Genomic DNA, 23,465 nt, shown 5'->3' on the forward strand with positions numbered 1-23,465 from the left:
GGGTTAAGATAAATTAATACTAAATTGATACAGAAGATATATTGTAAATATATATTCGACATCCCCTTAAATTAACTGTATGTTTTTAAAAAGAAAATTATTATTAGACTATAATATAATAATACAATATTGTAATATTAATAATAATCATAATAATAATCATTATTACTATATAATTTAAGAATTATTAATGAATTAATATATAATACATATAATATAGAAATTATTTTAACAAATGTATTAAAATCACATCAACCAATTACAATTTTTTCTGGGTAAGAAAGTGAATGATTAGTTAATAATTAAATATGTATATTATTAATACTTGGTCTGGTCCGTACTGACTTGCAGAACTTGAAGAGAATCTTTTCGAACACAAGGACGGGTCCAGTGCTTCCCAGTATAGTTAGCGGCTGCCCAGCAAACAGAGAGTATGCTACTCCAGTCATAGACGCTCCTAACAGAGACTCAATCGCACTCTGACACACACACACACACACACACACACACACGACTGCTGTGTTTTGCATTATAAACAATTTTTTACATGACTTTGCCTAATAGACCACACAGAAACAAAACTGTGCGTGTTTGCGTACTTACAATGCGTCCCTCTGTAGCCTCTCCCAGAAGCCCTCCAAACGTGATAACAGGTGACATGCAGGCACAGTACAGAAACAGAAAAGAAGCTACACACTGCAAACTCAGACCATCTTTATAATCACTCAGATAAAATGGAGCTTTTCTCTTCACATCCAGAATGAGTCCTCCAAACAGCCTACAGAGAGAGTAAAGAGGAGAGAAATATATATTTCCACAAATTTCTATTGTTTCCATACTGAACTTGTAACATTTCTATCCATTAAGTATGCTGTTGTTAATTCAATGTTTATAAAGCTGTTTCTCCTCATATGGACTGTTGGCAGCTCCCCGCAATGTAGATGATTTCTGGTTTTAATATCCTGGTGAGGATATCTGGTTCCCAAAATGTAGTTAAAACCTGACGCACACACCTTCCGGTTCTCTGTAGTTCTGGTCCATGGTGTTCCCCATGCTGCTCTTCCTCAACAGGAACCACTGTTCCGTTCGGCACTCCTGGCATCTTTCTTTTCTCCTATTCAGAAAGAGAAATAGATACATTACAACAAACAATCAATCACTTAAGCCTCACTTTAAAAAGTGTGTTTTTCCATACCTGTGATGGGACACTTTTAGGAGGTTCTATGCGTATAGAAGGGTCCCATTCTCCTGGAGGCAAAACTGTCACTTGATCCAGAAACTCATCAATACCAGCCAACAAATCATTCCTGTCCTTGGCCTTGTATGCAACATCATGGAAAATCTAAATGATAGAAGAAAGAGAATATATTAAATTGAAAAGAAGAATTTAGAAGTTCTAATTTAATCTACAAATGGTATTTCTGAAAACGTAAGGACTGGGGTTAATGCATTAATATCCAATGAGAAAATGCTATGACTACTGATACACTGTATGTCTAGTTCTGCATTGACCTCATCGGTCATGATGGTGGCCATAGAGCGACCGATCTCATGGTACTGCTGGGCTTTTCCATCTGGACCAAGCAAAATGAACAAGAATCTGCAGAGTAAAGAATGATTTTGATGTTACAGTGGATTTATCAGCTCCATGCATGCATTTGCAAACAAACAGTTTATACCTAGTGGGAATGGGAACTTCAGTGAGCCCTGTGAGCAGTACAGCAGGAGACAGGCGAACAAATGCAATGATGGATCTCTCTAAAAAGTCCAGCTCTCCAACCAGCACATTAGAAGCTTCAGCTCCAGTTGGGATCTTTTTCATGAAATGTGTGTCAACCTACGGAAAGAAAATCATAGCCGTGTTATTTTTGTGTTGTTTATATACTATTATAGTACGTATTAATCTTTTTACAGTCTATGGTATTAATATTTTGAATTAGCTTTTATTTTCATTTATTTATTTTCAGGATTCATTCAAATTTTTTGTTTAGGCTGTAGTAATTTTCTTTTCCATTTTACTAGTATTTTAGCTTTAACTTATTTTTATTTCAGTTTGATTACTTTAGCACTTTAATTTAAACATATTTTATTTCTATTATAATTGTCAGGGCAAAAGTGTTTCAGCCTTTATTGAGATAGTGAAGACAGGAAGCAAAGTGGGAGAGGGGATCAGGGATCAGGAAAGGTCCGCGACCGAGAACTCGATCTCGGGTCACCCGAAAGTGCAACCGCACTACATGTCAGAGCGCTGCCCATGAGGTTATCAGCTCCAACGTTTATGTTTTACATGTAATATTTTTTTTATCCCATTTTACTTCAACTTTATTTCATTTATTATATATAAATAAATCATGTAGAACTCTTTTAGTGGCTATTCCAGTCAAAAATAGCTGTTCGTTTCAGTCAAGGTGACAGTTAGATAGATAAGAAGAACAGCAGGTGTGTAATCTGATTGGGGCCGCCTCTCAGCCATCCTCACTGTCACTCTAAATGTCTGACATCTGGCTCATTACAGTTCATTTCCTTTTTCCTGATCAGTAGCATAACATTACACAAACAAGCTGCAGTACCTCTAAGGATCACCAGATGGCAGTGTTTGTGTGTACGTGTGGGTGCATTTGTCCCTGAGGTTCTTGGTAATGATACATTGCCTGCCTCCAGTGCGCAATCAGAATATAAACAGAAATAAACAGATTGAACCTGCTTGTTTTAATGGGTTGTCTTGCACTTGCATCATCTTTCCTCTCTTTTCTTATACTATTTCTTTGTTCACCGGTCCATTTCACAAATTATCAATTTTTCTAGATCCGTTTTCTCGGAAAACGGGATGCAGGACAGGTTTTTGCATGATTGTTTTTTCTGATTGTGTATATGATTTGTGGCTTAATTTCTGGGGGTAAATAGAATGCCATAGAATGAGGCCATAGAATGCTCTGTCTGAATTTGCTACACACAGTTTGCATTGCAAACATTAGTGATATTGAGTAAATATTTATTCCCACAAACGTGTGTATCTCTTATTTGGTATTTTTTATTTGTAGTTTGATAAAAAATAATATTACAAATTAGTCTTGATGTTGTGGTTCAAGCACCTTGGTGAGATCCATCTGGCCATTGTCCGGTGCTGCACTATTCTTTACATCTGGGTTTGTAGGTGGAGGCTGAGGAGAGGTGGCAGGACCTGAGAGATACAATAAAATATGATAAATATCTTATATCCACAGCATCCTAAAATATACCACATGAATAATAAGTTATGCATTATTCCCCAGTGGATACCAAATAAATGTGTTTAGAGTAATCTAAAATTAAAAATGGAAATTTATAGTTCTGAAATAAAGGTAATAAAAGTATAAAATAAAATATTTGAAAGTATAGCAAGGTGACTGAGATGGTAGAATCTATTATCAACCAAGTTATATCCACTCTTTCATTTCCAATCATGATTATGTAAACAGAGTCAACCAATTAATTTTCATAATACCCACAAGGATACCACACAGGATGTCATTAAAGCACCAGAAGTAGTTCCGACCTCCAAATAATGGTTTGAATGAGGACATTCTGTTTACAGAATAATTCATAAAAGAAAAAGAAAAATCAGCTTTGCATTTCTCCTGTGGTATCTTTCAGAACAATAGACCAATTGACTTTCTTTGTAAATGCATTATATGGAAGTAAAATAATGCCAAATGTTTTTGAAATAAAAAAGCCTGTTTAATTGCACTACTTGAAAAAAAAATAGGCATTGCATTAACCATGCTTGCATTTTAATTCATTGTATTTTTAGGGCTGGCATTTTTATGGGCTGAAATTCAACATAGTTGAATATTTAAGCTGTGAATATTTCAATTCAAAACATTTCATACACATTTTCATTATTAAAAATTCAATAATCCATATTCACCTTTCATATTTCACTTCCAAAATATTCAAACTATTTAAAAATACAACCTATAATATTCAACAGGCAATTTTATTTCGCTTTGCAAATTCGCTTCCGCAAATTCAGTGGTTCAAATTCGACAGTAAATTCAACGTTGACATCCAGGAACTGCAGGAAAAGCAGTAGATTACCGAGCGTAATCTCCATCTGCTGTTAGTGGACCTCACCAGCAGGAGGTGCAAGCGCGTGTTGTTGACGAAGACCAGAGCAACAGTTAGAGCGAGCCATTCATTCATAAAAACTCATTTACAGCAATTTAAGTGTATTTGTGTATACTTTATTGTCATTATTATGACGGTTATTATGTTAAATTCAGTGTCTTCATGGTTACTTTTCCTGTGTAGCCTACATGCATCCTTCTCTACCGTGAACGAGATTATAATGTTGTTTCCCCGATGCGGATGTACAGATCCAATGTTACATTTGAGGTAGACATATATTTCTCTTGGTTGTTTAGTTGCCTTAACTTTATATTGCGGCGATGTGCTGCATGCAGTAGGCTATGCAACAGAGCTAAGGTTGTGTTTAACCAAAAATAAAAATATAATGCACATGTAAAATGTGCAGTTCAGCTCACCCGTTTTATCCATAGAGTGAGGTTCACTATGTCTCCTGCCAGACTCGGTAAGGGATTTGACCATAGGCAGCAGGTTGTTCCTCTTTTTGTCGCTCTGGTGATGATGCCTCTTCAGAAGTGCCTCTCGAACCTTCATTCTTACACTGTCATCCAGTTCATGAGCTGCCTCCTGATGGTCAAGCACCAAATCTACACAACAAATTATACATACACATGAGAACACAAATGTACATCAGACAATGTATATACAGAACAATATTGAATAATTTAAAGTGACAATGTCTTGTTTAGCAAGATTACACTGTATGGTGATAATGATCAACCTATTTAGGACTGAAAATGTTGTATTCCAGCATGCTAAATATTGCAGTACTTTCCCTACACATTCACTCTCACATTCTCTTATTCTTTGAAACCTCCCACAATTCCAGTTGGAGCTGATGCAGCACTGTTAATCTGCATCACTCACTTCTTTCCTCCGCTCCAACCTTTACAGCATAATTAATCTCTCAGGCTCTCCCTGTCGTTCTCTTTCTCCGGCATTAATCTTGTTCCTACCACTGCTGCAACATTGATCAAAACTGTCACGCCTCAATGAGACACAGGTTACATTATCAGTATGTTAGACTTTAATGGCCAATGTATGAATTAGGTATTCGAACTTTGATGCATGGTTGCAGCCAACTTTGATGGGAACTTCTGACTCAAATATTCACAATTTTTGCTGACTTCTATGTGATATTTAATTTTTAATTATTAAATAAAATAAAGTTGCCCTAGTCTTTTTTGTATTGTTATCTGAAAAGTGATGCGTGTAATGAGTGCCACTAGTGGCACCAAACAGAATTGCAAATATTACTATTGTTTCCAAACAGGCGTGCCTTTCCCAAAAGCATTGTTGGCCAACTATGATCGCAATTTCCATTGAACTCTATTGGTAACGAAGGAACTTGCGACCATAGAAACGCTTTGGGAAACGCACACCAGGTTGTCCCGATCAAACTTATGCAGTGGACATTTCAAGCCATTCAAACATGCACAATTGTAAAAGAACTGCCACAGTTTTTACACTCATTTAAAAATCAACCAACAAATGCAAATTTTATAGTTGTCTCTGCACATTAAATGAGATTTTATCACTGAAAAATGTACACAATTAACCTTTAATCGAAATTTGTTCTTCTTTCATTTAAGGGCTGCTAACAGCCATGCCTCGTTTATCAAACTAAGTACCTATGGGTGTTAAGAGTGTTTGCGTTTGTCTATCACCAACATGAGTGGGAGTGTGAGGTTGCAGTACGTGTGAAGTTACAGGTGGGCCTAATATACTGCAGGACACACACACACTTGTCACACTGCTGTACTTTTCCACAGTAAAAATGTGTACTGAATAAATATAACCTTGTCAGGCTCAATCAGATCGTGATCAGACTGTTAAAGAGGACTGTTAATAAACAAAGTATGCTTTTTTACATTTTCAACTTTCTTTCGTATGTTGCTGTTTGAGCATGAAAAAGGTCTGCAAAGTTACAAAGCACCAAGTCACTCCAAAGAGAGTTATTCTTTATATCAGTGAGCATTGTTTCTGAATTCCCTGAAACGCCTCGATTATAGTCTTGAGTTTTCTTCTGTACACGTCACAATATTCCTTATTTAAATAATTCCTGCCCAATGCATACACAAAAAAGGGGTGGAGCCTGGTTGAGTTGCCTTAGTAGTGTGTTGTCACCATGTCCAAGAGATGCTGTTATGGTAAGGGGTGTCACATTTCCAAAACACGCTCAAAGTGGTTGGCCAATCACAACATTGGTCCAGTTGACCAATCAAAGCGCTTCATAGAGACCGGAACTAAACAGAGCGTTACTGACAGATTGGGAAGAGAGGTGCTGCAACAATGTAAAATATGTGAAAAATAATGTTTTTTGAACATCCAAGCCTGTAAAGCTATTCTAGAAGAAAACAAAATCAAAAACAAAAAAACAAAATCAAAACTTTGCAAAAGGGCATAATATGACCTCTTTAAGCCAAATTCATTTTGAGAAAGCATTTAATATACTGACATTTTGTTAATCTGATACAACAATAGTACAATACCATTAAAAAAGGTGTAATGTGTTATATATTTTCAATGTTAAAATTCGTCCTTTCCCAGTTTAACGTGCAAAGCGCCATACCCACTGATTTCTGACTGACCTGCAATTTCCTCGATGCAGTTGGCCTTCATGTCCAATAGGACAGTTCCATTAATGATGCAGCTTCGTAACTCAAACAGGCTATGGAGAGAGAGTGTAGCTACGTACGGCTTACTCCATCTCTCCCCGCCATCTTCCACATCCTCCTCAAATTTTAGCCACCTGAGAAGTATTAAAGAAAAAATAAACTCATATAGACAGTCTCTTACTTTGAGTAGTATAGTACCAAAAAACATAATAATGTAACGTAATAGATATTTTCGAAGTAATATTTTGCACATATTCATAATATAATTTTTATACAATAAATGGGGTATTTATGGATGAAAATAAATAGTTGTCTTTAAAATATTAAGATGGGGGTCCCAAACATGTGGATGTTCATATTTTGGGGTCTGTGCCATCTTAGTCTCGCGTAGCCAGACCTTCAGACTGACGGCTGAAGGTCTGGAATTCATAGCAGCTTTCTTTGGCCAAGGCCCGCCCATAAGGCCGTTTGACCGAGATGGAAAACAACCAATTACAGATCGTTTCGTTCAGCGTCACGTTTCGGTGCGTGGAAATGTCCCCACAACAACAGACCAGCGTGCAACAAGTCAGTCAGCATAGAAAATCAAAGAAGGAGAAGAAAACTTCAAGAGTCTATGGCGTGAACCTCGCATACTTTTGAGAATCCTTCGTTTAGCTGATCTTGATAAATGCTCATTGTCACTCATGTAAACACAACAGTTTTTCTTCCGCAATCACACGTCTGCGCTTTGTTTCCCGGCGGACCGAAAATAAACGCGACACTCGCGCGCCCTGGAAATCCGATAAAATTCAACCAATCAGATGACGACTTCGACATTCCTGAAGTGTTTCCAGTTAAGTGTACCATATGCATCAGACGTTTAGCCAACGTTCCGTGGGCGTGACGTCTGAGGCTGAGACTAGTGCCATCTAAAAGATTACAAACCCCTGAGTTAACCTACATTTTGGCACTGAATATCCTGTTGCAGGATAGGAAATGTGTTGACATTAAAGGATTAAGTTCGTTACCTCAAAACGAAAATTTCCTGATAATTTACTCACCCCAATGCCATCCAAGATGTTCATGTCTTTCTTTCTTCAGTGGAAAAGAAATTAAGTTTTTTTGAGGAAAACATTTCAGTATTCTTCTCCACACAATGGACTTCAAGCGCAACCAACATGTTGAAGTTGAGGAATAGGGTCTTATCTAGCGAAACGATTGGTCATTTTCCAAAAAAAAAAAAACATTTATATACTTTTTAACCACAATTGTTCGTCTTGTGCTGGTCGGCGACACGCCAGGGATTACATCATCACGTTGTAAACGTCACGTAAAGGCAGGAAAGGGCAAAAAATTCCATCTCATTTTCTCCCGTTTTCTCCACCAACTTCAAAATCATCTGACATCTTTGTTTTAATTTATTATTATTATTTTTAAAAATAATCATTTGTGATGTTTCCAACGTGATGACGTAATGCCTGGCGAAAATGAGATGGAATTTTTTGCCCTTTCCTGCCTTTACGTGACGTTTACAACGTGATGATGTAATCCCTGGCGTGTCGCCGACCAGCACAAGACGAACAATTGTGGTTAAAAAGTATATAAATGTTTTGTTTTTTTAGAAAATGAACGATCATTTTGCTAGATAAGACACCATTCCTCAGCTGGGAACGTGCAGAGCCCTTTGGCACTTCATAGCCCTTTGAAACTGCATTGATTTGGACTTCAACATGTTGGTTGCGCTTGAAATCCATTGTGTGGAGAAAAATCCTGAAATGTTTCCCTCAAAAAACTTAATTTCTTTTCCACTGAAGAAAGAAAGACATGTTCCCTTTCAAAAGCTACAATCGATGCTGCGCTGCTTAGCGCATTGGGAACGTCTTTAATCGTGACCCGCTGTGAATATAGTGTGTAAACACGTCGATAGAATCGACCGGAAGTAATATAGCCTCGGTCGGTGACGTCATCGTCCTCAAGGGGAATGGGAGGGTCATCAGCTCGATTGGCATATCAACTGCCTCGAGCTGATGGCTGTATTTCTGGCCCTGAAATACTTTCTCTCTCAGTTGAGAGGCTGTCATGTCCTGGTGCGGGTGGACAACACAGCGGCAGTTTCTTATGTAAATCACCAGGGAGGTCTGCGCTCACGCAATCTGAACAAAATAGCGAGGCAGATTTTCCTCTGGGCCCAGGAGAAGTTCCTGTCACTCAGGGCAGTGTACATCCCTGGGCACCAGAATGTGGGAGCAGATTTACTGTCCAGACAGAAACTGCTGACGGGGGAATGGAAACTCCACCCAGAAGTAGTCGATCAGATCTGGACCAGATTTTACAAAGCGGAAGTGGACCTCTTCGCCTCCCATCAGACAGCGCAATGTCCCCTCTACTTCTCTCTGAGTCACCCAGCCCCCCTGGGTCTGGATGCGATGGCGCACACATGGCCCAAAATGCGCCTGTATGCGTTTCCTCCAGTGGCTCTGCTCCCGGGAGTTCTAGCCAGAGTTCGCCAGCAAGGGTCTTGCCTCTTATTGATAGCGCCGCGTTGGCCGAACAGAATGTGGTTCTCGGAGATAATATCTCTCCTCAACGGCTCGCCATGGGCGATTCCGGAGAGGAGGGACCTTCTGTCCCAGGCAGAGGGCACAATATTCCATCCCAGGCCCGACCTGTGGAACCTTCATGTTTGGCCCCTGATGGGTACCAACTGAGGGACACTGGGCTTTCGCCTGCCGTTATTGAGACTATTCTAAGTGCTAGGGCTTCCTCCACTAGAAAGAGTTATGCCAACAAATGGGGTGTTTTTGAAAGGTGGTGTGTTTTACATAATGCAGATCCGGTCAACTGCCAGATTGCTTCAGTTCTGGATTTCCTGCAGGAAAAATTATCAACAGGCACATGCCCCGCCACTCTCAGGGTTTATGTGGCCGCTCTTTCGGCTTGCCACGCCTTGGTTGACGGGGTGCCACTTGGGAGACATCCTTTGCTCGCTCGCTTCATTCGTGGGGCCAGACGACTGAGGCCTCCCGTAAGAACCAAGATCCCTTCATGGGACTTAGCTATAGTCCTAGAGGGTCTGGTTGAGACCCCCTTCGAACCTCTAGAGTCAGCTTCTGACAAACTTCTGACCCTAAAGATGGTTTTTCTTATGGCTATAACCTCTCTAAAAAGAATCGGGGATATGCAGGCTCTGTCAATATCGCCATCCTGCTTAGACTTTGCCCCAGGAATGGTGAAAGTGATTTTGCATCCTCATCCTGATTACCTGCCTAAAGTACCGTTTTCAGCTGTACATCCGGTCACTCTTGAGGCCTTCTGCCCTCCACCGTTCACAACGCTGGAGCAGGAGAGATCTCACAGACTGTGTCCAGTCCGTGCTCTTCAGGCCTACGTTCACCGTACTAGCCAGTGGCGTAAGTCAGAGCAACTATTTGTTTGTTATGGGGGCAGTAACAGGGGTGCTGCCGCTACTAAACAGACCATGTCACATTGGGTCAGGGATGCTATTGCTCTTGCCTATGAGGCGCGCGGCCAAGCTTCGCCAACGGGTCTAAGGGCTCACTCCACCAGAGGAGTCGCCTCCTCTACTGCTTTGGCAAGGGGTGCCCCCTTACAGCATGTTTGTGATGCGGCAGGCTGGTCCTCTCCGCACACATTCATAAGGTTTTATAGTTTAGATGTTCATGCCACTCCGGGCTCTCATGTCCTTGAGTCGACATCACAAGCTAATGTCTAGGGCTTTCTTGCGTTCTTGTGAGCACACCTACACAACCGTAAGGAATCCAGACACCTTCAAGCACGGCGGCGTGGGTATTCTCGTTCCCAATGCGCTAAGCAGCGCAGCATCGATTGTAGCTTTTGAAAGGGAACGTTCCGGGTTACTTGACTGTAACCCTGTTCCCTGAAAAAGCGGAACGAGATGCTGCGCTGCTTTGCCGTGCTGATGATGTCCCAGGACTGCTCTTCAGACAAAATATCCTGACGATGCACCTGCGGCTCATCTATTTATAGCCTCGCGGGTGCACGCGAGTGTGCGCGAGTGCACGCGGGCGCGCGACGATGACGTCACCGACCGAGGCTATATTACTTCCGGTCGATTCTATCGACGTGTTTACACACTATATTCACAGCGGGTCACGATTAAAGACGTTCCCAATGCGCTAAGCAGCGCAGCATCTCGTTCCGCTTTTTCAGGGAACAGGGTTACAGTCAAGTAACCCGGAACGAACATCTTGGATGGCATTTGGGTGAGTACATTTTCAGGAAATTTTCATTTTGATGTGAACTAATCCTTTAAGAAACATATTCTTACCTAGCAGTTTCCTTCCACTCCGCATCTTTGCCGCCTTTAACACAGATTTCGTCAAGTTCTGTAAAGAGCTCATGTGCCACATGCTCCTCATCCTCTTCAGTGCCCAAAATAAACTGAACCCTCTGGGATGGAGTATCTGAGAAAGAGAGATAGGAAGAATGAGAGACACAGACAAGAGTATATTTGTAAAACTTTTTCATTTTCACTGTGAGAGAGGAAACAGAGGCAGGAAGCACAGTAAACAAAAGTCTCATCAGAGCAATTTTCAATGTTTGTTTTCATAAATATGAGTTCATGCTTTTAGAATTTGAGGGCTCAAGGGCATAATGCTGAGAGGATGTAGGGTAAGCAGGGTAATGAACCTTTTTATGATACAGTTGCTACCCTGTGCTTTGGAAAGATTAATTTAACCTTAACTATCTGTCAATCTGTTTCTTAGCTTTGTGGATTTTCAGAGACTCTCTCTGCAGATTACATCGTTATGCCAGTAGGTGGTGACAAATGAATGTGAGTGAGTCATCTGAATCATTCACTCAACCGATTCGTTCAAAACATTAATTCATTCAGGAACTGCATTTCCGCTGAAAACAGATAGCGCAGGCTCATCCAGGTTACTGAAGTCAGCAGCGCTATATACTAGCTAGGAACGTTTTTTCTTCATGGACGTTCTGCTTTTGGTGAACTAATAAAATATTAAAACTCATTCGAATCAATATTTTGTGTACAGTTATTTAAAGGGTTAGTTCACCCAAAAATGAAAATTCTGTCAGTAATTACTCACCCTCATGTTGTCCCAACACGGTAAGACCTTCGTTCATCTTCGGAACACGAATTAAGATATTTTTGATGAAATCTGAGAGCTGGATCACTCCTCCATAGGCTTCTTCAGGGATTGAACTTGCCGGCCTCGAAAAGTTATTAAAGACATTGTTAAAATAGTCCAAGTGACTACAGTGGCTCAATCTTAAGTTTATCAAGCGACGAGAATACTTTTTGTGCGCAAAAACAAACAAAAATAACGACTTTATTTCAACTATTCATGTCCATCTCCTTGGGCCTCGAGTCAGTTCACTAGTGTAATAGCGTAAGCTTCTGTTGTTGTACGTCACACGCATCACGCACATGACCAGCAGTGAGCCAATAGTGAGCCTACGTGTGACGTAGCTCTACGGAATCACACTACGTTAACTGACTAGAGGCCCAAAGAGAAGGACATGAATAGTTGAAATAAAGTCGTTATTTTTGTTTGTTTTTGCGCACAAAAAGTATTCTTGTCGCTTGATAAACTTAAGATTGAGCCACTGTAGTCACTTGGACTATTTTAACGATGTCTTTAATAACTTTTCGAGGCCGGCAAGTTCAATCCCTGAAGAAGCCTATGGACTAGTATGGAGGAGTGATCCAGCTGTCAGATTTCATCAAAAATATCTTAATTCGTGTTCCGAAGATGAACGAAGGTCTTACGGGGTTGGAACAACATGAGGGTGAGTAAATACTGACAGAATTTTCATTTTTGGGTGAACTAACCCTTTAATTATCCCATCCAGTATTGTGGACTCGCTCTCTCTTGTTTCATACAAACGCAGCTGCTGCCATTTTGTGAATATTGTTTTGTACACTGTTGGATTATAGGATAACAAACAGGTACGATTTTAAAAGTTGAATCTGAAATCAATATCTCTTATCCCCATAATTATTTATGAGGCGAAATGCTGTGTAATAAGTGGTATGACTGTATATACCACATCCCTTAAATGTCCGTCTAGTTTGAACTTGCCACGCTAGCAACTGCTGTCTACGCGGAAGCTTTGTGTTTAAAGAGCTAATAAAATATTTAGACTCAGATAAATTTTTTGTGTCTAATTATTCACTTACATGGCAAGTAGCCGTGTAATAAGCGGGATAATGTACATCCAGCCGGTTGTTATCTGAGAATAAACCCCTTTTCAGGCTTATGCAACATGGGGTTTATTCTCAGATAACAACTGGCTGGATGTACATTATCCCTTACTTAGTGTTAAGTGATTATTTACTACACAACAACAGATGTTTACTAACTGGGACGCAGCCTTCCGTTTGAGAAGCACCCCATGAATGAGTCATTGAATCATTCAAAACACGATTGGTTCAAAACACTGATTCATTCAGTAGCACCACTATCCTGTGTGTTGCTTGGAGACGCCCAGCGGTAAATTTTCATGGCGGGCATGAAAATATATAAAGTAACTGGGAAAATTTTGTCTAAAATGTAAGTTACTTAGTATTAACTAACTTATTTTCCACTTGATTGCTTTATAAGCAATATCACATATAATTCATTTTGGATCCAGTATTTAATTATCCAGATTCACCTTCCTGTGAATAAACCTACAAGCGATTGCTCGACTTGTTACCCAGGCTGTTGTTGCTCTCACCGTGTGATGCTGAGGTACTTTCTGTGTTCCCGTCTTCTTGAGCTACGCTTTCAGCCCTCATTTTCTCAGATCTCCTGCGGTGTTTGGAGCTGTGTGGCCGGTGATGACGGTGAGACTCCCTGCCCATGGGCATCCGCACACCCACAAACAAAGTCCTGTGACCTGAGAAAAGTGATAGAGGGATGAAATTTAACATGATTTTTTCCAGTTAATATTACTGTATTGAGCTGTGAGCTATATCACATGAATAACTGAATGTGTGTGTGTGGTTATCTACAAACCCTCTAGCTCTTCTTTCTCATAATGGATATTCAGAACTGAGCTGGTGCCACCATGGTCCACCACAGCTTCCTCATCAGGCCTCTGAAAGACACATGCTTACTTAGTTAAATGAGTGTGTAAATAAGTACAGTACCATAGACTTCCTAACACTAAATCAGTTTTTTTTTCATTAAAAACAGTAGGCCTATTGTTTATTTGTGTTTTTTCTATTTGTGGATGTCACACAAACGTATCATTGTGGGGACTTCCCATTGATTTCTGTTGTTTATATACATTTTAATCCCCTCAACCTTATGCTCACAGAAACTTTTCATTTTCACATATGAATTAGTATATTATTCACTATGTATTCTTAATTTCAGGTTTCACTATCTTTGTGGAAACATATGGTCCACTCCCCACAAATAAAGCAAGATTGTTTGTTTGATTGGTTAGGAGTCCTGGCCCATCTGGGTGGGAGGGGAGCACTAACTGCTTTGCCCTGACAAATTGTAATTTGGTTTCTTTGGTTTTGTATTTGTCTTAATATTTAATGTATTGTATTGTTTACTTAGTCTGTCTTACTTGGTTGATCTGTGTTGTGTCAGGAATTTTGTAAGGAACTGATTTTGTTTTGTTTATTTTTCATTAATTATATTTTTTCATTTTGCCCATAATTTGTTAGTATCAGAAGTTGAGTTTGTTTTTATCTAGACAATTCAGTTTTTACTGATTATTGAAATAAAATATTTGTTTTTATCCATGTCTCCTATTCCTAAGGTGGCGTAGTCGGTTGATCAGAGTATTAAGGGGTTGGGCTGTATTGAGGAATGACTGTCAATTATTATTGCAGTTAGTTTAAAAGGTAAACTTGGTCCCCTCAGTCCGAAGTATAATTCCCATTCCCTTTGTACTTTGAACATTACTTTTAGGCCACACACATTTAATTTAAACCTAAATTTAACAGACAACAGCATTTCATATGAGGGTCCTTTTTCTTGTGCTCAGATGATAAATGTGTGTTGAGGGAAAACAGACTTAAGAGTTATTACAGGGCTGGGCATGAATAAGCTGACATTTACTGTTCTAAGCAAAGTTGTGTTGTTCTGCTCTCTTATCAAGCTTCAAGGGTTCAAATCACAATTTTTAGTAGCCTAGCCGACTTTATTTCCATGGGGTCTTCTTGTCATGTTTTTTGTTGTTGTTGCATAGTCATAATTTTTTAACATAAACATACATTTTACATTGCCATTTTCCACTTTCTCTCTGACCCTTATTAGAAGTAAAGTGATCTTTAAAACACATGTAACGTTAAGGTTTTATCTATTTAATTTCATTAAATTTCAAGTTACAACAGGTTTTTACAGTACAGAACATCACAGGACTGCTAATAAAGAAGATATTTTTTCTTCACCATTTGACCCTTGATCTCTAATTGAGATAAATCAAAAGAGGCACCTTAAAAACATTACCAAATTAAAAAATATATATTCGTTCGAACAGGTTTCATCGTATTAACAATTTTCACTCTAGAGTCCAAGGGTGTCAAATTCAGTTCATGTCCTGCAGATTTTTAGCTCCATGGCTAATTAAACACACATGAATGAGCTAATCAAGGTCTAACATGTTATTACAGGGTTATTCTAGAAACTTCCAGGCAGGTGTTTTGGAGCTGGTTAGAGCGAACGTACAATCTAATCTGTAGGACAGTGGCCCTCCAAGAGCAGAGTTTGATACATGTGCTCTAGTCTAGAGCAGTATTTCCCAACCCTGTTCCTGGAGGCACACCAACACTACACATTTTCCAACTCTTCCTAATCGATCACACCTGAATCAACTCATCAGCTCGTTAGTAGAGACTCCAAGACCAGAAATATATGGGTCAGAAAAGGGAGACATCCAAAATGTGCGCTGTTGGTGTGCCTCAAGGAGCAGGGTTGGGAAACACTGCTAGAGTCTCAGTCTAGACAAGTGTTTCTCATCAGGAGGGTCGCGAAATGTGTGTTAATAGAAAGAACAACGACAACAACAAAACTTTTTTCTGGTGCGACGTGCGAGGCTTTTATTTTGAAAGGCTCTTGTCAGTAGAGTGCCTGAGAAAAACACGCTGTACTAATTTATCACTATCTGTTGTCAGATGAGATGTTGTCAGGCTTTAAGTCAGTGTAATTATTCTTTACGTTATTTTCTTGTTATGTAGTAAAAAGTCTCTCACCTCAGAAAAAACGAACTGTCCTGTCCAGTCAGATGTTAACGTTACTGTGCTGAGTGTGCACGCGCCTCGCAAATGCAGAGGCTTCCGCTATGAAATCACGAGCATTAAACTTCGTAGTAGTTACGTTGTAAATTAGTAATTCATGGTATTAGTATTACCAAAAAGTTCCAATAAATTGAGTAACGGGTACATCGTGTGTTAGCTGGGAAGGATGCAGGTATGATGTTCATTCTATTCATCAGCATTAACGTTAGTGTCCAAATTTAATTAACAGTTTATGTTAGTATTGTTTATTTACCGTAGTATATGTAGTTTCCAAAATACGGCTTTATTTTCACTTAATTAATTTTAAGCAAATTAATTTGTTATTTTCTGTTTTTAATGACCGTGGTGGCTCATACCAACTTACTAACTTTATTGTTGTAACGTTAGGCCTACACTAAAACTAGTTTGGGACTACGACTACCATAGCCTTGGCTTATACTTGTTCATCAATTTTAGTGATTTTCTTACACTTTATGTGTAGGCTATGTTGTGTGTGGCAAGATTTCTGTGAAATAAATTTGCTTGGTTTTTAAAAGCAAATTTATATTTGGTCAAAATTTAACTGCTTGACTCTTGAAAACATATGACACAAAATAGTACATGTAACGTTAGGCCTACAGGCTAGATAAATATTGCAAGATCCTGTGACAGTTTTGTTATGTTATGAAGACATCCAAATAGATGCTCAATGGCACAGTTAATGAAATAAAGTAATATAAAATAAACTTGTCTATATGAGCATAAGATCATCTTGCCTGACTGTGATGTGCCCAGTACCTCCAAACAGACAGAGGCCACTGATATTTATTATAGCTTCCTATTATTCACTTCCTTCTTTACATTTGTCTCTGTTTGTGTGTGTGTGTGTGTGTGTGTGTGTGTATATGCGTGTGTGAGATATATCCCACTGGGATGCTGCTATCTTTCCATGACAGAGATGATTCATCAATGTGTTTTCACGTTTTCAGGAACACAAGCCTATAATTCAAATAAATCCATCTGAACATTTTGTGCTTACAAAAAAAAAAGCAAATCAGAAGGTACAAATATTCTCACGGACTAAACAGGGCAGTACAATAATAATAGATTCAAGTGAAATGATTCCTCAAGTGAACCCATTTGCTTTAAAATGATCTATGAGAGCATTACTTGTTGACCGCTATACTTGGAAATGTTGCTCTGTTTGTTCTGTTTTAGCTTGAGGCTTATGTATGTTTAATCTGTGTGGTATTGATTGACAGTCATGTGTGGATCAGCATTGAGGTCATTCATTACATTGTGTCAACAAAAACACCAGTAGCTTTCCATTTTAGAGGATCCGTCAACATCCCAACTAATATATAATTATCCTACACTCAACTTATCAAGGTCCTCGGGCCTCCAGAACTCTAATTATTATAGGCTTAAGAACAATTGCATAAAATGATGGAAGTTTCTTAGCTTCCCTAATCCCACTGTGATTTTAATGTTTTTAACATGCATTTCCAGGTAATAGATGTTACATCGTTGCAATGCGACATGAATATACCTCACTTCAATGTGGGCTACAGTAACCGCCAAAGACATTTGTCTGAATGTTTAGTGGTAGTGCTATAAAATGGATGACTTTAAATGTAGAGTAATCCTAATCATACTTAAATTACAGTCTTAAACAGAGGGAAGTCATAAAATGTCTCATTCAGACTGCCATGTTGCCCTTGTCATGAATCATTTGAGTAGTTATTGTCATTAAAACACTTACCCAGGGGGCATGAGAAAATAGAGATGGAGCTAATCATCTGAACATATTAATTATTTTTTTAATTATCTCATCTGTGCTACTGTTTTCCTCCTCCTCTCTCAATCTCTCCTTTTCTTTCTCCCTTTATTGGTTTGACATGAGCATATACCCTAATCAAAATAATAACAGAACACTTGAGCTGACTAGACTGCTCCTGTGTCACCTAGTTACCTGTCTGTGTGTACAGTATGTGTGTCACTCACAAAGAGATTTTCCACTGGCAAAATGACCTCTTCTTACCTCTCCTTATCACCAGGCAACACTTATACAGTCCCTGATCAAAGACACATACAAAAAATGTCTGTACTTAATGGAAACCTTGATTGTGACTTTATTTCTCTTCTATCTTGCAATAGTGAGCTATGAAAACAGTTGCAAGACAGAAAGTCAGAACTGTATTTCTTGTAATTTTTATAGCCCAGAATGTGACTTTTTTATTTCTCACATTTGGGGCCAGTAAATTATACTTTTACTCAGCAAGGATGCATTTAATTGATCATTACAGTAAAGAGACTTATAATGTTACAAAATATTTCTACTTCTAATAAATGCTGTTCTTTTTATCTTTCTATTCGTCAACAATCCTGAAAAAAAAATGTATCACAGTTTCCACAAAAATATTAAGCATCACAGCTGTTTTCAACATTGATAATAATAAGAAATGTTTCTTGAGCAGCAAATCAGCATAATATAATTATTTCTGAAGGATCATGTGACTCTGAAGACTTCAGCTTTGCCATCAAAGGAATAAATTACATTTTTAAATATATTAGCCTATGTAGAAAACAGAGATTTTTAGTTGTAATATTTGACAATATTAAGTTTTTTTTACTATATTTTTGATCAAATAAATGAAGCCTTGGGAGCATATGAGATTTTTTTTAAATACATTAAAATTCTTTCTGAAACCAAACTTTTGAACAGTAGAGTATATCTTTATTTCTCACAGTGTGACTGTACATCCCTCTTTATTTCTAATTTTAGACTCACTGGTAATTGTGATTTAAAAAAAAAAATTACTCTGAGGCAGAAAGATAATTAATAAATAATTCCTAGTTTATAGAGGACACTACAGTGTGTGCTGGTGCACATGTGTCGCTTAGGCTGCGGGTCCATGAATATTGCCCTTTTGCCTTCAAAAGTCACATGGGCCATTTTCTTGCCCTTCCTCCTCCTCCTCCTCCTCACTCGCTCTCCAGCACATTGCTTTGACAGTTATGTTAGTAATCTTGACACAGACCACTACCTCTGCCACTACCAGATGCTCTTGTCTGCCTGAACAGATACACTGACACATGCACATACAGTAGACACGCACAAACCATAACATCATTTCCTCTCTGAAGTAAATGCTTTATGTTGTTCGAAAGTGAGGGGCAGAGTGTATGTTATTGATTACTTTTAATTTTTCAATAAACCACTCAAAGCATACTTTTGGGAGGGATGGTCAACCCTGCAGTATGAGTAACTCATGTACTAACGAGAATTAAAGAATTGTGGTTAGAGTGAGAGACTTGCTGTAGTACCTGTTCCTCTGGCCATAATGACTCATTCTCAGTCAAAGCCATCTCACCCTTCCTATCACAATAATATTTTGTATGGCATGTTCATCAGGGGCATCATTTTAAAAAAAGGGTAGTTTATGTGTGGTTGCATATAACAATATGTACATTTGTATTACCGTGTGTGACAAGTTTTTCTTTCAAAATACACAAGATTTTCCTCAAATAGCACATAAGCCTAGAAATCTAGACGCACCCTAGCGGCAGCAAATTTTATTTTGCAGCCAGTGTCTCAGTGACCAACATCTTGATGTGTGTCTGGCTTGTCAGGCTACATAACAATGGCTTTAGTTCACCGACTTTATAGTGTATGTGTGTGCGTGAGTACTTGTTCATGCAGCAGTAATAAAAAAGTACCATGGTATTACCATGCTCTTGTACATGGTACCATGTTAATAATATGCTTTGGCATGTCAGTCAAAGGAAATACCATGGTATTATTTGAAGTACAGTGTAAAATTCCATTGAGATTAAATCACTGAGTACCATTCAAGTGCAATGGTATTACCTATCGTCTGATATCATCACTGTACCATAGAACCTCGACAATATGTTTTGTAATGGTGTCTCTGTATTTTTGCATTTTTTATGGTCACATTATATTTGTATTCATCAGTTGAAGGAATTATTCTATTTTGCTGCTGGATGTTTGAATTCCTCAATTTTTTGTTTATACAGAACTGAACAACCATATTAAAGAGATCATTATTCTTATTATTTTATATTATAATTATATCAAAATATACATTAAGAGGCTAATGCTATTGTAGTGTCACTAAATAATGGTGGTGTAACTATCATGCATTGTTTTAAGTTAAACTTATTAACCCTGGACAAAGACTGCCTTTTCTTGGCTAACTATTTTGAACGGATGTAAGCAAAGTACCTTATGTAACTATTCATGTTCTCTGAAATCTCTTTAAAAATGACAGTCAGAAACAAAAGTGACCAAATGACAGAAAGAGAGACATTGAAAGGCGTGAAGAGAGCACAGCATCAGACAGATAGTGATAACAAAATTAGGAAATTTAAAGGCAATGTGTCTCTAAGCCAGAACATTGTTAATGATTTTCTTACAATAACAAATATAAAGGGCTTGATAGATATATCATCATGGCCAAAAGTATTAGGACACCTGACCATTACACCAACAGGGACTGTAATGACATCGCATTCTACTTAATATGAAGTTGGTCCCCCTTTGCAGCTATAACAGCATCCACTTTTCTTAAAAGGCTTTCCACAAGATTTTGGAGTGTTTAGGTGGAAATTCTTGCCCATTCATCCAGTAGAGCATTTGTGAGGTCAGGCACTGATGTTGGACCTGGCTCGCAATCTCCGATCCAGTTCATCCCAACAGTGTTCGATGCGGTTGAGGTCAGGGTTCGGTGTGGGCCACTCAAGTTCTTCCACACCAAACTCATTCAACCATGTCTTTATGGACTTTGTGCACTGGGGCACACTACAGTCATGCTGGAATAAAAAAGGGCCTTTGCCAATCTGTTTCCACAAAGTTGAAAACATAGCATTGTCCAAAATGTCTTGTTATGCTGAATCATTAAGATTTCCTTTCACTAGAAGTAAGGGGCCAAACCCAACTCCTCATAAACAGCCCAATCCCATTATCCCTCCTCCACCAAACTTTACAGTTGTCACAATGCTGTCAAGCAAGTAGCCTAACGTTCTCCTGGTATCCGCCAAACCCAAATTCGGCCATCAGACTGCCAAACCGAGAAGCGTGATTCGTCACTCCACAGAACACGTTTTTTACTGCTTCAGAGTCCAGTGGTGGTGCGCTTTACACCACTGCATCCGATACTTGGCATTGTACTTGGTGATGTGAGGCTTGCATGCAGCTTCTCGCCTATGGCAACCCATTCCACAAAGATCCCGCCACACAGTTTTTTTTTTTGCTGATTTTAATGCCAGTGGAAGTTTAAAACTCATCAGCTATGGAATCAGGGTTGGTGACTTTATGTGGTCTTCTGCTTCATGGCTTCATCCTAAACACTTCGTCTCTGCAATAATACCACTTACAGTTGCCAGTGGAATATCTGGCAGGGGAGAAATTTCATGAACTGACTTATTGCAAAGGTGGCATTCTATCAGAGTACTATGCTTGAATTTACTGAGCTCTTCAGAACGACTCATTTTTTTCACAAATGTTTGTAAATGCAGACTGCATGGTTAGGTGCTTGATTTTATACACCTGTGGTAATGGGTCTGATTGAAACACTTGAATTTAATAATTAAGAGGTGTGTCTCAATACTTTTGTCCATATAATGTGTGTATGTTTATTTATTTATTTATTTACACACAAACTTGATTGGTTCGCTATCTTTGTGGGGCCTCTCCATTGACGTAATGGTTTTTGTACGAACTGTATATTCTATCCCCTTACACTAACCCAAACCTACCCATCACAGAAAAGTTTCTGCATTTTACATTTAAAAAAAAATCTCATTCTGTATGATTTACAAGCTTGTTTCCTCATGGGGACCTCAATTTAGGTCCCCATGAGTCAGTGTGCATTCTGGTTGAAGTCCACACCAGGAAATAAAACAAGCACACACACATACAGTATATATATATATTCACAGTTGCACATTAGGTGTATTTTATCTTTGCAAAATGGACACTGTACGCATGCTGTATAGTTTTATCATAAATTAAAGCTGCAGTCCGCAGTTTTTCCTCTTTGTCGCCATCTCTGTTCGAAATCTGCAATTGCAGTTATTCGCGGAATTATCAACTTTACGTGAGTTGTACTTCACCCTCGACACGGCACAGCGAGGATGAACACAATGTTTGAGGAGAGTGGGCAGCTGTCAGTCACCGTGCCGGTGTGGATACTGGCATTCAGAATCACAGATTATTCTTTTTGGAATTATGACCAACATAATAATTTTCACCGGAAAATGTCATCTGAACAAGTAAGTAACATCCACTTTTGTTCTGGTTCTGACATTGCAGTAAATCGCGCTGATTAAATCTAACGATCGCTTATCATATCACGCAAAACCGTGCAAATTATACTTTGTTCTCAAATTGTTAATGTTAACAACGTCAGCATTGCGTGACTACATTTTGTCCTTCCGAATCCGATATGTATCCTTGTTTTCGCATGGGTCCAGTTGCAGTCTCTTTTTTTTCACTCCGAAGTCCGAACGAAGTTTTTTGCATTTTACAGCGGGTGAATCTGTTGTCACTGGTGATTATCGTTTGAACCTTTCTGGATCCGCCATCAAATTGATAAGTTTAATTATATCAAGTGCTGTGAGAAAAGGCTATAAATCTCCACCTCCAGCATCCTCACACGCAACATCTACTAGCCGAGACTCCTTCTTTGTGTGTACAGATGTGACGTAATGACGCAAAGACATGCTCGAATTTCCTGCAGAAATCCACCAGTACCACTGAAATTAAAAACATTATTACAAGCTTACCGTTTTGAATCGAGCTAAGGCAAGCAGATAGTTTTGAACACTGGCTGGTTATGTATTTGTGCAAAAAATGTATTTTGGATAATTTTTTACCCAAAAAAAGTTACGGACTGCAGCTTTAAGAATGAAGATGACATTTTTTTTGTTATTTAGCTTATTAGTGCTCATTAGTGTTTAAAAAATCTGTTTTAAAACTTTTCATGATAAATCTTAGATCCAAATGATCTTCATAAATCATTTGGATGCATTTCATAAATATCGCAGGATCATAGATATAGAAATAGTATTTCTCTAGAAAAACAACTGATGTATGAAAAGAAATCTGGAAAGTTTCAGGCTGCAATTAATGTAATGGACATATTGAGCCAAGTCAGATGTGTGGGAAAAAAGGCAGACCGTTCTTTGCCCACATTCACTCTCTCTATAGAGTGTCTGTAAGTATAAACACGTTTTTCAACAAATGGAAAACCTATCGATTGGTTTCTCTGACAAAGGGAGGCTTTACACATGCTCTTTCTCTCAACAGTCACTATCCACTGGATGATAAAGTTTTGTCATATTCAGAAGTACCTTTGGGTAAACTCTATTCTCATAATTTTATTTTACATAATATTTTTCCCCTTGTCAGTTGTTATGAATCTTCTAAACGGAAAAGATCACCCAAAAATTAAAGTGTTATCAAACTAATTCATATGACTTGTGTGCTACTG

General features: G+C 38.6%; 1 protein-coding gene across 2 annotated transcripts in view; it reads right to left on the reverse strand.

Moving 5' to 3' along the window:
* The window catches only part of slc4a8 (solute carrier family 4 member 8), a 37,230-nt gene that overhangs the window by 11,827 nt on the left and 1,938 nt on the right, over positions 1-23,465 (reverse strand). For both annotated transcript variants that reach the window (XM_056253821.1, XM_056253820.1), the window contains exons 2-13: positions 13,730-13,811; positions 13,449-13,610; positions 11,035-11,170; positions 6,717-6,877; positions 4,524-4,712; positions 3,093-3,181; positions 1,680-1,837; positions 1,513-1,600; positions 1,196-1,342; positions 1,014-1,114; positions 604-778; positions 346-479 (exon numbers count right to left, since the gene is read on the reverse strand). In XM_056253821.1, coding sequence (XP_056109796.1) covers positions 346-479; positions 604-778; positions 1,014-1,114; positions 1,196-1,342; positions 1,513-1,600; positions 1,680-1,837; positions 3,093-3,181; positions 4,524-4,712; positions 6,717-6,877; positions 11,035-11,170; positions 13,449-13,610; positions 13,730-13,811 — 1,622 coding nt within the window. The remainder of the gene's footprint in view (positions 1-345; positions 480-603; positions 779-1,013; positions 1,115-1,195; positions 1,343-1,512; positions 1,601-1,679; positions 1,838-3,092; positions 3,182-4,523; positions 4,713-6,716; positions 6,878-11,034; positions 11,171-13,448; positions 13,611-13,729; positions 13,812-23,465) is intronic.

The sequence above is a fragment of the Rhinichthys klamathensis genome, unplaced genomic scaffold, assembly GCF_029890125.1.
Source record: "Rhinichthys klamathensis goyatoka isolate OS25496 unplaced genomic scaffold, OSU_Roscu_1.1 h1tg000109l_1, whole genome shotgun sequence".
NCBI classification, from domain to species: Eukaryota; Metazoa; Chordata; class Actinopteri; order Cypriniformes; family Leuciscidae; genus Rhinichthys; species Rhinichthys klamathensis.